We start from the raw sequence: 13,376 nt of genomic DNA, 5'->3' as shown, positions 1-13,376 counted from the left end.
TTTGACCGCTGCAGTTTCAGTCACTTGCAAATTACTTCCAGATGAGTATCAGTTACAGCGAGATAGAGAAGTTTTACAACAACATTTATAAATATTGCAAGAATCCTCAAGGCATATGATAAAGTGCACTGTGAGCTTCTCTGCAGTAAATGTATGGGGCGGGGGGGTGAACAGCAGCAGCTACAGCGCATATACCCAGAGGCTGATTTTCAGCTGAGAATTAGTTGGGCCTACCCTATTCGTACCTGCGATTATTTGCATGTAGGATGTCATTTAATCATCAAATACCAATGGACTCGGCTTGCAGATCAGATACTTAGTGATGTTGACTGCACCTTTAATTAGGAGATAAGCTTTTACATACCTAGCACTAAGCGTCTTCTTTTAATATTGTTAATAGTCATCTTAGCATTTAAAAAAGGATCCTGTTTAAAATCTGACAGGCCTTCAAACTATCCACTTCCCTAACGCAACGAAAATAGTTGCTTCAAATGAACCTTACTCCTTTTGTTATTCCCCCAGCAAGGCTCAGGGTCCTAAATTATGCATCTATCCGCCTCCATTGAGGCATCATAAAATCCTGTGACGTTATTTGGCAATTTACTAGATTGTGAGATGGTGGGATAAACCGAGGTGTTGCAAAACCGAGGAAGCAGAAGGCAGGCAGCGGCAGGTGGGGCTGAAGCACTGTCTTTTTGGAACAGCAGGAGGATATTTGCAGGGGAAGTCTCCTGCATGGAGAGCTTTTGAAGCCCTGTAACAGTCGTGCTCTATTCCTGTATGATTTAGGAGCGGTGCAGCAGGAGGCAGCAGCTGCCATCCAGAGCTCCTAAGACCGATTAGAGTAGAGCTCCATTCCTCCATGGCTTAGGAGCTGCACAGATGGGGGATTACCTGCCATCTGGGGACCCCGACTTCTGCAGAAGTGCAGTTGTTGCCTCCTGCACGCCTCCACTCTACTTCCTCTATGGCAGTGCTGCGCCCGGTTTTGTCACTAGTGCCCATGGAAATTTTCCACTCTCCAAGCTGGCCGCTTGGTCCTCTTGCTCCAAACATCCGAAAATGGCAGGGGGGCAAGCTGAGGACCTAAAAAAAATGCCCTTTTGTTTGGATTTATCTGGCACAATGGGGTCCTGCTCATTAAGTATTTATGAAGCACCTTTCAAATCAAAAGAATGAATGCCCATATCAAAAAGGAGAGGTCCCTCACCATTCCTCTCTGCGAGGAGGTGCAAAGATGGGTTTTTGGGTCAGTTTTAAGGAGGTCATTCCTAAGTACTGAGTTAGCAAAGAAAAGGTGCATCTCACACCTAGAGATCATCAGGCTTTGCCTCTGCTGCTCCTCCTGTGGCAAGGAGTCCCACAGGGTAACAGTTCAGTTTTCATTCAACAAGGCCCTCTAAGATCTTGCTGGTTTTGTTTTTGAAGTGGACCTCTTTTCCACAGTAAGCTGCACTTGGTCCTAGAAGCACGTTTAGACCTTCCAGTGGATTAGTTAGATTGCTCCACAAACCAGTTCAGCTATCAGTTATCAGCTAGCACAACTGCGTATGAAATAAAGAATCTTTTATGGCTTACAGCATTTGCCTACAGGTGGGCCTCAGCACTACATGGACTGGTGTGGAACATATTTTGTGCCATTGGTACTCCTGTAAGCTGTTTTCTTGCTTCATTTTATATAGGTCATCAGAGAACCACAGGGACCTGCAAGACAAGTGGTTATTTTGGGACTAGTTCATTGATGGTTTCAGTCAGCAGTTCGGTAATATTTCAGTAATTCATCAACAACTACATTTATTAGATGAGGAGCTTGTCCCTTTCAAGATCTTCTGGTCACAGAAAATGTCCAGGTGGCTCTGAGGGAAGAATCAGTTCACTGAAGGGGAAAGAATGGGTACCTCTTGAGAAGTGCTGGTGGTGGCCCTTCCAGGAGTATGGTATGCTGTCAGTGCTTCTAAGTTCTGGGTCAGGCATGCATCTAGCTGCACATGCAGTCTGAGACGGCCTGGGCAAAACCCTGGTCAGTCATGGCTCATAGCATATCTTGGGCTATTATGTCAGATTATTTTTCTACATGGAATTTGAAGTCTCCCAGGACAATGAATCTCAGCTGAAGCTTGACTAATTCTTCTAGAAATGTGGCTAAATTCTTGTCAAATGAGTAAGTCTGATATATAAGTCAGAAGAGTCTTCATTATTTGTTGCCACTGCAGTCACATTCCAGCTGAACAGACTCAAATACTTTTATTTTGGAGATAGACTCTTGCTTGTTATCGTAAACTGGATGAAATTATGATCACACAGCATCCACTCTTGGCCACTCTAAACCCACGATATATTAGGTATCTCACAGAGACTGGCTGGGGCTTCTGCCGGTTTGGCTTCATCATCAAACCCAATTTTTATGATGCATGCCAGGTCAGGAACCTTGTGATCAGTTCATAGACGATTCTCACATTAACGAACAACCTTGCATTCACCTGTACAAGTCTAAGGTAACTGGTTGTCAGCTGATGCAATTCTACCAGTCACTGTGGCATCTGAGAGGTACAGAATATGCAGCAGTTGCCTGTTCGGTGTTGATCACCTTGGGCTTTTTTCCTTGGGTGGAGTCTTCTTGTATCAGTGATAGGTTAGACTGAATAGGTTGGGCAGGTTTTAGTTTCAGTGCTTCTGGGGATTGCAGATGCTGCACTCTTGATTCTCATGGTACAGTAATGGTGATGGGTGCTTTTTGGGACAGGGATAGAGTGGTGATATAGCTAAAATGGTTGCTGCTTGTGGAGTGGGGGTGCGCATCTCCCCCCGCCCCATTGCCATGCAAAGCAAGGAACGGAATAGCCTTAAAGAAAAAACAACCTCAGCTCCTGGGCCTACGTGACTCGCACATAAAAAGGACTCTAGGATTGTTTCTTTTGCAACAAAGGTATGAATGTGTCAGAAATAATGTTTGACAAATACCAATTTTATTCTCATTTTTGAGTTGTTTATTTGGATACATCAAATAACCACGCTAGCAAGGATTTAAAACATCCAGATGTTCAGAACTACAGCCTAGTTTAAAGCCAGGTCTGATTGGTTTTTTCCCCTCCCAAATTCCAGCATTACAGTTTGCAATGAGATACTTTGTAGAGTATGGTTCTTGAGCAATAAAGCACTAGTATATGGTGGCTGAAGGCTCTGCCTTTTTTCTCCTTACTTCATGACACACCCCAGGTTTATGGAGATTACATAATGAAGTGCACACCCACCCAGTTAGGTTTTATTGCTTCATTACTTATAGGGAAAAACTGAAGGATCCCACAGTCTGTGTGAAGGCGGGTTTTTTGGTTTTTAAATTTAGTGTGAAATATGAACAGATGAGGAATTTGAGAAAGAACCCTGGACAGAAAACAAAACAAATAAGATACATTGGAAACTTAAACACACAAAACCCAGAAACACATTTACATCTATTATAAAGCACTTAGGGAGGGGTCAGACAATCTAAATCCTGAGCCAGCTGAGCCTTCCTAACCCTGTAATTTTGCATGTTGTCGGCACCTCCTGCCATGGCACAAACTTTTCTTAAACTGTTCCGTTTTCAGTGTAGCACTGCTACATCTTAAAAATTACGGTGTGGGAGAGAACACTGTCTGGAATCTTGAAAGCAATTATATTACTTCACGAAACAGTTCTAGATTTTATTGACGTAGGGGTGTCCAGAGCCTGATGGGAGAGGACAGTTCTTCTGAGTACATTAATATAAGGAATCTCATTTACAGTTAGCCTGGGATGAAGAAACTCATCTTTGCTTTACAGGACTATTGACCTGAACCAGAATCATGTACAAGATACAGTGAAAATCTTGGGGTCACGTGTACTTTTATAGTGAAATCAAAATGCACTGCACCGTCTCCACATTTTTGCACAATACCTCAACCCTACCAGGGAAAACGTGTGATGCAACAGTTGGAGTAGGACACTGGGAGCCAAAGGATCTGCAATCTATTCCTAGCTCTGCTACTGACTCACTGTGTTATATGTTCTTGTACAAATGGCTTTTCCTCTGTGTGCCTTACATTCCTCATCTGTGAAGTAAGGATAATGCTTCCTTACCTCACAAGGCCATTTTCTAAATGGGGAAAATGAGTTGTGTTTGAAAAATGTATTTAAAACATTTTAACCAAGGGGATTTTAGTTAACACATTTTGAAATACAATTTTCTTTCCCAGTCTAGACAAAATCGCTGACAAGGTTAACAACATTTATCATCTCAAAGCACTTTTAAAGACTGAAATTATTAAGCAATTCATAATCAAGGGGGCAATAGAAATTTCACTTGTATATTGCTTTTTATTAGAACACCTCAAAGCTCTTTGCAAAAGGTGAGTAGCATTATCCCCCTTTAACAGATGGGGAAACCAAGACAAATAGTGGCTAAGTGCAATTTATTACTGTTATTGAAGTGGTAATTCTGACTAAGATAAAGGCTTGTCCCTCTTCCTGTTGAAACACAAAAATTATTAGAAATATTTAGAATAGAAAATAGAATCTACATCATAACTTTTTTGCTTCATTTTTACGGGGGGCTTCAGCTGCTGCTCAGAATTCTAAATTAAGGCCCCAATTCAGCAGAGTACTTCCGTGAGTGAATAGCCCATTCAAGTCAGCAGGAATACTAATCTGCATAAAGTTAGGATCATGCTTGAGAGACTTATTGAACTGGGGCCTAATGACGAGGCTGGATGTGAGGTAGCTGAGCGATGTGTGGAGGGGGGAAGACAGGATAAGGGAAGATGCACTGCTAAAACTAAGAATGAATTATAAAAAAGAGGTTGTAAACACAAGGCCTCTATTTCTTTTCAAATACATCCTGACCTACACCATGCTGCCTCTGTCACCTATAGGAGTAATGGGAGTTAACTGCACAGTAACTGAAACAATGTATTTATGGAAGCTGTGCAATAACTATACTGTAACTCCATTGGAAACAATGGCAATTACACTTCTCCTATGTTATCTTTGGATAACACTATAATTAGTATGTGTCACCACTGTAGTCATGATTAAAATAATTACTGTAAAAAGTCTCTCATTACTAGCATTAACCACTCTGGCTTCCAAACATATATAAGTCTTTTTTTAAAGGTATAATTGCTCTCTCTGTTCACAGCTCATCCTAACACCACAATTTGCTTTCCCACCCATTTTCAGGTTAACTGCACAACCACCCCACAGCACTGTAAAAACAGCCCTGACTTTACATGCGAAATACTTACAGCTCTTCAAGATAAGGAAAGTTCTTAAATGCATCCTCTGGTAGCTTTGTGATATTGTTCATACTGATATCCCTGGGAAAGAAGAACACACAAATGGGTCAAAAGATAAGCAATGTTACAATTTAGAACATGAAGTAAATTTAAACAGATCAGCTGCTGAGATAATAGAAAAAGCTTTTTCCAGTGTAATGTTGTGGTATCTGTAGGAGTTTGCAGGCTAAACTTTCACAGTGTGGTGATCTAAAAATATAGCGCATCATGAAGGATTGATACCAAAGGCTTTCTTCTGACAACCAGAAGGGGGAAAATATATCTTGAAGTTACAAAAGAGAGGAGGGGAAAGCCTATTAGAAACCTATTTTCTCCAGTCCTGATTTTACTGACTCCTTACACACACACACACTCTTGATGCATGTAACTAAAACCGCTCTGAAACCACTGCCTGTAAAAAATGTGACCACCCAGTGTTCAAATATTCATACCGTAATGTCTGTTGTTTTTTTTAAATAAATAAACACATGCACTGAGACTTGATAAAATAAAGACCTTCAGGCAAGTGTGGCTTTTGGAGCAGCTGAAAAGAATAGCAGAAACATGCCCCAGCTCTACCGCAGTCATATTTTCTGCAAAACCTATAAAAGTCCTTGAGGTAATAGTTTTAAGTATAATTCATTTTTAGCCCATAAGCACATGCATGCAAGCAGCAAGTGCTTACATGATCGGTATGCAGACCAATTCTTTCTTGTTTTTATATTGGCAGTAAGTGGCAAACTAAACTCTACCAACCTCAACTCACGCTGAGTAGCACTTTGCTCCATGAGTAGTGGAGTGAATAGGAAAAAAGCCACCACACATTAGTTGCATGCCTATCATGAAATCAGTGGGACTACTCATGAAGTAAGGTACTACTCAACCTGAGTAAAAGCGAGAGAACATGGCCAGAATCAAGAATTTGATTTAACAAGTATTAGTTTAAACTAACAGCTGCCAAATTTAATTTTTATTATTTAATCTTTTTATTTTTTACTTCCCACTTTTACTGCCCTTCAATTTTAATTTTTTTTTTAAAAAAAAGTGTAAAGACGACTTAATACCACAGCTGCAACTTTCTTCCACTCTCCCTTGCATCATCGGTCTTCCAAATCAGAGCAAAGCCTCACTCTGGCATCAAGCTTGAGAAAACTTTCTTTCCTTATGTAATGCACAGCAACACCTATCACCTAAACAATGCAAGTTACATGCCTTCTTATTTCCACAAAATGTGCGGAAGACATAGTCGGCCTAGAACCACCAGATGTTCCTGCATCTGAGTACAGACAGAGGTGCGTCTCATATCAGCAATACACACACAAGTACATCTCTCCTTTAGCCAATAAATACATGGATGTCATTTATTTTTTCTTGTCATTCCACACACCCTATTTGCAATTAAAACCAGACCAGAGGATAGTCTGTTATTTCAACCACTGGGAATGGTATCTGTTTGGTACCGAAGGGCTATAGTCAGAAAAAAAAAATTGCCAGGATCTTCTATATCTATATTAGACCTGTTTAGTTTGAGATCCTGGCTCCATAAAAGTCCAGCCAGTCCAGATGAGCATTTGTTCTGAAGCAGAATCCTATGATGGAATAAAACCAGAAACACTGACAAAGCCAGAAGTTGAAGGGCTCATCAGCCAGGGGAGCAAGAACTACAGGCCATGAGCAGTTGCGGAATTCTACAAGCATGTGTTTATAGCCTGCACCATCGTTACTTTTGAAACTCTCCACCTGAAAAGCAGAGCCACTACTTCTGGAAATAAAACAGCTGAGCTCACTCAGATACCACCCTACAGAAGAGTGTGGCACAAATCCCTTATCAGCCATTTCGTGGCAGCAAAAGAAAAGTATTCTGCTGAAGAATCAAAAGCAGTTTCCATGGCCAGAGCCAACTCTTTCACTGTTTTTCTCAATAGGAGACTTGGCACTAACTTTAACAGGTGCAGGCTCCTAAGGAGCAAAGGAAGTCTCCAGAGTCTCTGAGGGCTGGCAGGCACAAAGGTCATTTCATGAGGGAATATACCTCCAAGATGCTTGCGCCCTGCCTTGTGCCAGAATAGGAGATGAAAACATGTCAGCTTCCATATAATGTACATTAAAATATACCCTCAATATACCAAGTAGCTTTTTCCTGAAAACACTACAAGTAATGTCCATGTTATTCGTGCAACTGTCAGGCCACAACATCTAGTCATAGTTCATAAAGAAAAAAGTAGCTCTATTTATACTAAACATCCAAGTATGTTACAAGGCCAATAGGCCTGCTGAAATCACAAATTGGTTATTGAAAAACTATCCTATTTTTTGCCACAGAGGAAGAGATCAAACTGGCACTTGATGGAATTTATATCAGGCTTTCTTTGCTCACCCAATGGATAAATAACCAGTTGCTGGTTTGCTGCTCCCCTGCTCCTTAACTTCCACACACATGCGCACAGAGCACTACCAGAATGACAGCAAAGAATTCTCATATACACTGTGCAACATCGCATTTACCGGCAATTGCCTCTTTCACCAAGATGTTTGCCCAGGTCTGATTTCACCTGGGCAAATCAAGAATTACCCCACTGCAACTGACAGAATTACACCAGTGTAAATCAAGAATACAGGAGACCAGAATAAGATGTAACACAAACCCAGCTGTGAAAGTGACTAAAACATGAACCCCAGTCCAGACTCCCTCATTAAATTCATGGAGTCAAATGAGAGGTGCTTTATTGGCGAGCTCTGCAGTCTGTTTATAAAGGTGCTTTGTATCTCAGCAACAGCTTGGGTACCATGGGATGTTGCAGTTGCTGTGGGTGTACATTTTTCGTCTTGTGTAGAAAAGTAAATAAAAGTATCAGATACATGAATTGTCAGCTGTCTGCTCCACAGGAGGCTGCAACTTTTACTCTCCTCCTCCCCTGCATTTTTCAAATTGCCATGAATGCATGCATTTCACACACCCAGGCTAGGCCATTCCTTTTCCAGATGACTCCACATCCCCTTCCAGTGCTTAACTAAATAAGCATTTATGAATTTGGCAAAAGAAAAGGGGAAGGAGAGGAGACCCAGAGGAATCACCAGTGGATAACAAATTATACAAGACCACCACAATTCATGTTATTTTGGTAGGGTCTCCTAAAACAATATCCATGCAACATAGCTCTTGAAATTATTATTAATAGTTTCATAATTTGGGATGGCAGTAATAATGTTTAGATAGTGCATATTATCCAAAATGCCCTTTATATACATACAGACACACACACAAGTCATTTCATTCATGATTTGAATACAGCCACTTCTGAGGTAAAATGTGACAGCTGTTTAACAGTGCATGGTAACACTAAACAGTTTAGGATAGGAACAGGACACCGTATCCAGTTGAAACCAATAGTCTCAACAAAGTAGAGGACAGAATGAAAATTTTTACAGCTATAAGGGCCTGATTTTCAGAAATATCAAGAACTCATGACTCCACCTGAGTCAAAACTACTGAGATTTAAACACTCGTAGTTTTTTCCACCAAACCTCCAAAATATGTTATATACTGAAATCTACTTTTAATGAAACTCCATTCATAGCAAAGCAGAAAGACTCAGATTGTTTCGACACATTATAATATGGAAACTTTTGCTCCTATATTATGGAGTCAATCTCCAGTCAGAGCAAAGTTGTTCCGTGGAAAAACAACTGATTTTACTACACAGAGTTTCACTGCGTTTTCAAGTTGCTAATACGGCAATGTTCATATTGGAATTTACTTCTGTGTTACATGTGCCATCTTAGCTCATGAACATGGTATAACCAGTTTCTTAAAGGATTAGATTTCTGGTGAGTACTCCAAATGCTTTCCTCCAGAAGAACAATGCTTAACAGCAAGCTGAAACACAGATATCAACATAAAAAGCAATTAATAAGAACGTTTTCGACAGAAAAAACAGGACTAAATTTTATCTCCCAAATGAATACAAAGTCAACAGAATTTTAGTTATAGAAGAAAAATTTTCTGCAACAAAAAAGGACTCTGTGTATACATTGCAGGCAACAGATGTTCTTATCTGCTTATATGGAAATAATAAGTCACTGAGTTTAAAAACAAGAATTCACAAGCAGTATTTGTAACATCAATATCTATGCTTCAAGTGTGAAGTCAGAAGATTCAATCACATTTGTTAATGCTCTTTTAATTAGCAAGGACATCATTTAAAATTACTTACTCTTGTGGGAAAGCTGTATCAACACCACAAAAATTAGTGCTGAAGTAATGTCAGACAATTGGAGGCATAAAAAAATGGAAAATAAACTGAATCAAGTGAGGTTTTTTTGTTATTCAGATATTATTAAAATATGGTACTCCTCAAATGTCATGGAACAAATCAATCCAAAGAGAATCTAGGAGGCTGCATGTTTAATGAAGATTAAATGTCAACATCTGAATCCTACAAAGAAAGCCTTATGGAATGACCCCATAGCCTACATGTTTCTTTTGCAAGGTCGGGGCCTTAGTCAATGGTACATTAACAACTTTAGACCAAAAACAAAACAAAAAAGACAATTCTGGTAATACCAGAAGTAATATTAGAAAGCGTAACTCTGCTGTCTAGTGAGATAAGTACTTGGTAATACGATTATTACCATACACTAAACTGATCACGTCAGCACCAGTTGTCCCATGCCATATTTCAGCACAAGTACAGCAATATGCTTTAATTCATTCTGGGACTAAGTTATTACATGCAGAAATAAAACCCCCCTTCCCCTGAACGGTGCATCATTGAAAACCTTTTGATCTCTATATCGAAAAAAAAATCAATTGCGCTAAATTTAAATGGTATACTAAAAATTGAGAGTGGGAAATAAATGTCTGGAGAGGTTTATCTTAAATTACTTGTTCTTTTACTAAACTTGAGAACAATTAACAGCATAATCAGTCATTTAGAGCAATATGGCAGAACAATACGTCAAAATTCATCCATACCCAGCCCGTAAGTTGGGCTTCCCTGGGGGTTCATATAAGAGAGTGTGCGCGCGTGCAAGCAATAGTCCCTTTAATCCCCTGCCGGAGTGGACCATTTCCATGAGGGGAGAAAGTAAAAAAAAAGATGATGTTGTGACCTGGATCCTGGAAATGGTAAAACGGCCTCCCTCCCTAGGAGGCCTGGTGGCCTTAAGAGTGTGGGAAGAGCTAGGGTTGCTCACGCTTGCTCTTCCCTACACTTGACATCGGTGCTGCTGCTGAGCATTACTGCCGTATTCCAGTCCACAGGACAGCTGTCCCAGCGAGCTTTAGACCTGGTCTACACACACAGTTGTAGTGGTTTAACGTAAATCTGTTTTTAAAACCAACTTACTTCGGAGATTACAAAAGGCAGGGTGAACGGATTTAAATCAAGGCAATTTAAATTATGATTTATATCACCAAGTGAAAAGCCTTGAATTAATTCAATTTTAATCAACTTTTCCAATCGTAAAAAGAAAAGGAGGACTTGTGGCACCTTAGAGACTAACAAATTTATTTGAGCATAAGCTTTCATGAGCTACAGCTCACTTCATGCATCCGATGAAGTGAGCTGTAGCTCACAAAAGCTTATGCTCAAATAAATTGGTTAGTCTCTACGGTGCCACAAGTACTCCTTTTCTTTTTGCAGATACAGACTAACACGGCTACTTCTCTGAAACAAGTCAGGCCTGATTCACATCATCTTGGATGGCATGAGAGAGCTATAGCTACAAAATACAAATGACCAGAAACCATCGTTCTCCTCACAGTTGTGATGCAATGTGATCCACTAAGTCACGGAGAGGCCTAACCTTTGGGGACACACCCAGAAACTAGACTTGTTTGGTGAGAGTTTTCCCAGACATACTTAGCACGGGATTGAAGACAAAATCATTTATAGTAACAATTCCTATTTCATTTATAAATCCATCACCCCATCCTATTCCCCTCCCTTTTTGTTCTTTCATAATGTCTTTTAAGCAGATGTTAAAACAAAGCCAGTACACTAAAAGCACACCTACACTTACCTCTGGAGTGATCGATCCAGCGGGTGGTCGATTTATTGTGTCTAGTGAAGACGCAAAAAATCAACCACCGAGCGCTTTCCCATCGACTCTGATATTCTACCGGAGTGAGAAGCATAGGTGGAGTTGATTGGGAAGCGTCAGCAGTCGACCTCCCGCAGTGAAGACACCACAGTAAGTAGCTCTAAGTACATCGACTTCAGCTATGTTATTCACGTAGCTGAAGTTGTGTAACTTAGACCTACTTAACTCACAACCCTCGCCCCCCTGTGTAGACCAGGCCTAAGATTCCTTGAATTTGTCAGTATAACTCAGAGTTCCTTTAACCTGAACCCTTTGTGTTGGGTCCAGTCTCCTTAATACCTGATTTTTACAAGCCACATCGGAATGTGAAATGAGGAGAATGGAGTTTAAGCACAACTTAGCATTTTATGTCTTTAGTCAGCTTCAGCATGTTCCCTTCAGGATATTCTGACACTGCATATGAACATTGCCTTTGTTGTTTTGTTTAATATTAATTTTAATGAAGCCATCCCTCCCCTTGCACTTGCTATGAGAATGTAAATATATTTAATATACTTTAAAAAAAATCTAAACACTGATCAGTTAGAACATTAGCAGCTGTGAAAATCTGCCTGTATTTAAGATAGATATACAACCAGCTAAATCATCATGGGGAGGAAAAAGAACAAATGCACTTGCTGTATGCAGTTAGCAGCCTGCAACATTGGATCTCCTCTCTCAGTGCTGAAGAGAGAGACTTGAGAATTAAGCTTCGCCTACGCAACTCGCAGCAGTGAAACAGAAGCCTTGATTTGCAAGACAACATATTGCACTAGATGAACTTTATAACAGTGCCCTTGTGCAAAATACACATTGTTAAAGAAATTTGGGCTGTTAATATAGACAGGAAGTAATCAGAAAATCCTTGGATAAGGGGTCCATGCCCTTCCACACAGCTGCATCTGTGCCTCTCTGTGCTCTGACAAGGGCTCTTGCAGCTCTCTTCTCTATGGCCTACCCAAGACAAGCTTTCCCAGACTCCAAGATGAGCAGAAACACAGTAGCCTGATGCCTCACATATAGCTGGAAGCAAAATCACATCATGCCCGTCCTACAAACGATTCCCATTCCATTCAGGATCCAGACCATTTCTAAAAACCCTGTGCAGACTTACGATAGCCTATCAAATTGCTCAGCAAATATCAGCCTTCTCTCCGCACCTTCACAGAATCTCCCCGCTGTTAAATTGCCTGTCTATTGCCTCAGAGTCATCATTACGTTTCACATTTCAAATGTCAGAACATGGACTGGCACTCCCCCTGCAACTTATCAGTGAAAATTACCACATCCCAGCTGAAGGAATCTTCCCATTCACTCAGCACTGGGGGAGTGGATGTACGGTGGGGAGTTCTGCCTGAGTAATTTCACACAGGGACCCTGCACTAGTGCTTTCTATTCCCAATGTTTTCCTTCACAAGGATTTATTCTAGCCTATTATTGACTGCACTGAGCTAGGTGGCATAGATACTTTACTGCAAGAGTTTTACACTGCGTTTAAAAAACATGCTGATTTACTTCAAATACTGCAGCTTGCAAGAATGTGCAGGAGTCTGAAGACATGAAATGTCCAGCTATGACAAAGGAGAACTGGATCCTAGCCAGAGAGTCAGCACTAACCAATTGCCTAGAGGAAATCAGAAAGACTTCAATCTTTAAAGCCCCTCATGCTTTATGAATGGCTAACCTCTCCCTTTCACCTCTCCAGCTTGTCTCCACCTTTTGTGAAGTTTAAAAAGGTGGGGGAGGGGGAAGTGGCTATTGAAGGAAAGAAGATCATCATGTTTCAACAAGGCACCTTTAAAACCCTGTAAAACGCTCCCTCTGAGCAAGCTTAACCTGTTTGCTGAAAGATAATAGCATGTAATACTGTAGGCTCCACTGAGTCTTTTCCAAGATCTGGGCCCTCTGCCACCGAATTATTTAATTATAACACTTACAAAATAACTTAGGCAGAGTTATCTACATTGGAATAAAGTCCTCTTCATTGTACAAAAACCATTA

At 40.5% G+C, this 13,376-nt stretch overlaps 1 protein-coding gene across 2 annotated transcripts in view; it reads right to left on the bottom strand.

The window, feature by feature from the left end:
• The window catches only part of LGR4 (leucine rich repeat containing G protein-coupled receptor 4), a 119,931-nt gene that overhangs the window by 59,041 nt on the left and 47,514 nt on the right, over positions 1 to 13,376 (bottom strand). For both annotated transcript variants that reach the window (XM_077818486.1, XM_077818487.1), the window contains exon 2: positions 5,262 to 5,333. In XM_077818486.1, coding sequence (XP_077674612.1) covers positions 5,262 to 5,333 — 72 coding nt within the window. The remainder of the gene's footprint in view (positions 1 to 5,261; positions 5,334 to 13,376) is intronic.

Source organism: Eretmochelys imbricata, chromosome 6, assembly GCF_965152235.1.
Source record: "Eretmochelys imbricata isolate rEreImb1 chromosome 6, rEreImb1.hap1, whole genome shotgun sequence".
NCBI classification, from domain to species: Eukaryota; Metazoa; Chordata; order Testudines; family Cheloniidae; genus Eretmochelys; species Eretmochelys imbricata.
The sequence above is the reverse complement of the archived record's forward strand: the minus strand, read 5'-3'. Positions and strand labels throughout refer to the sequence as shown.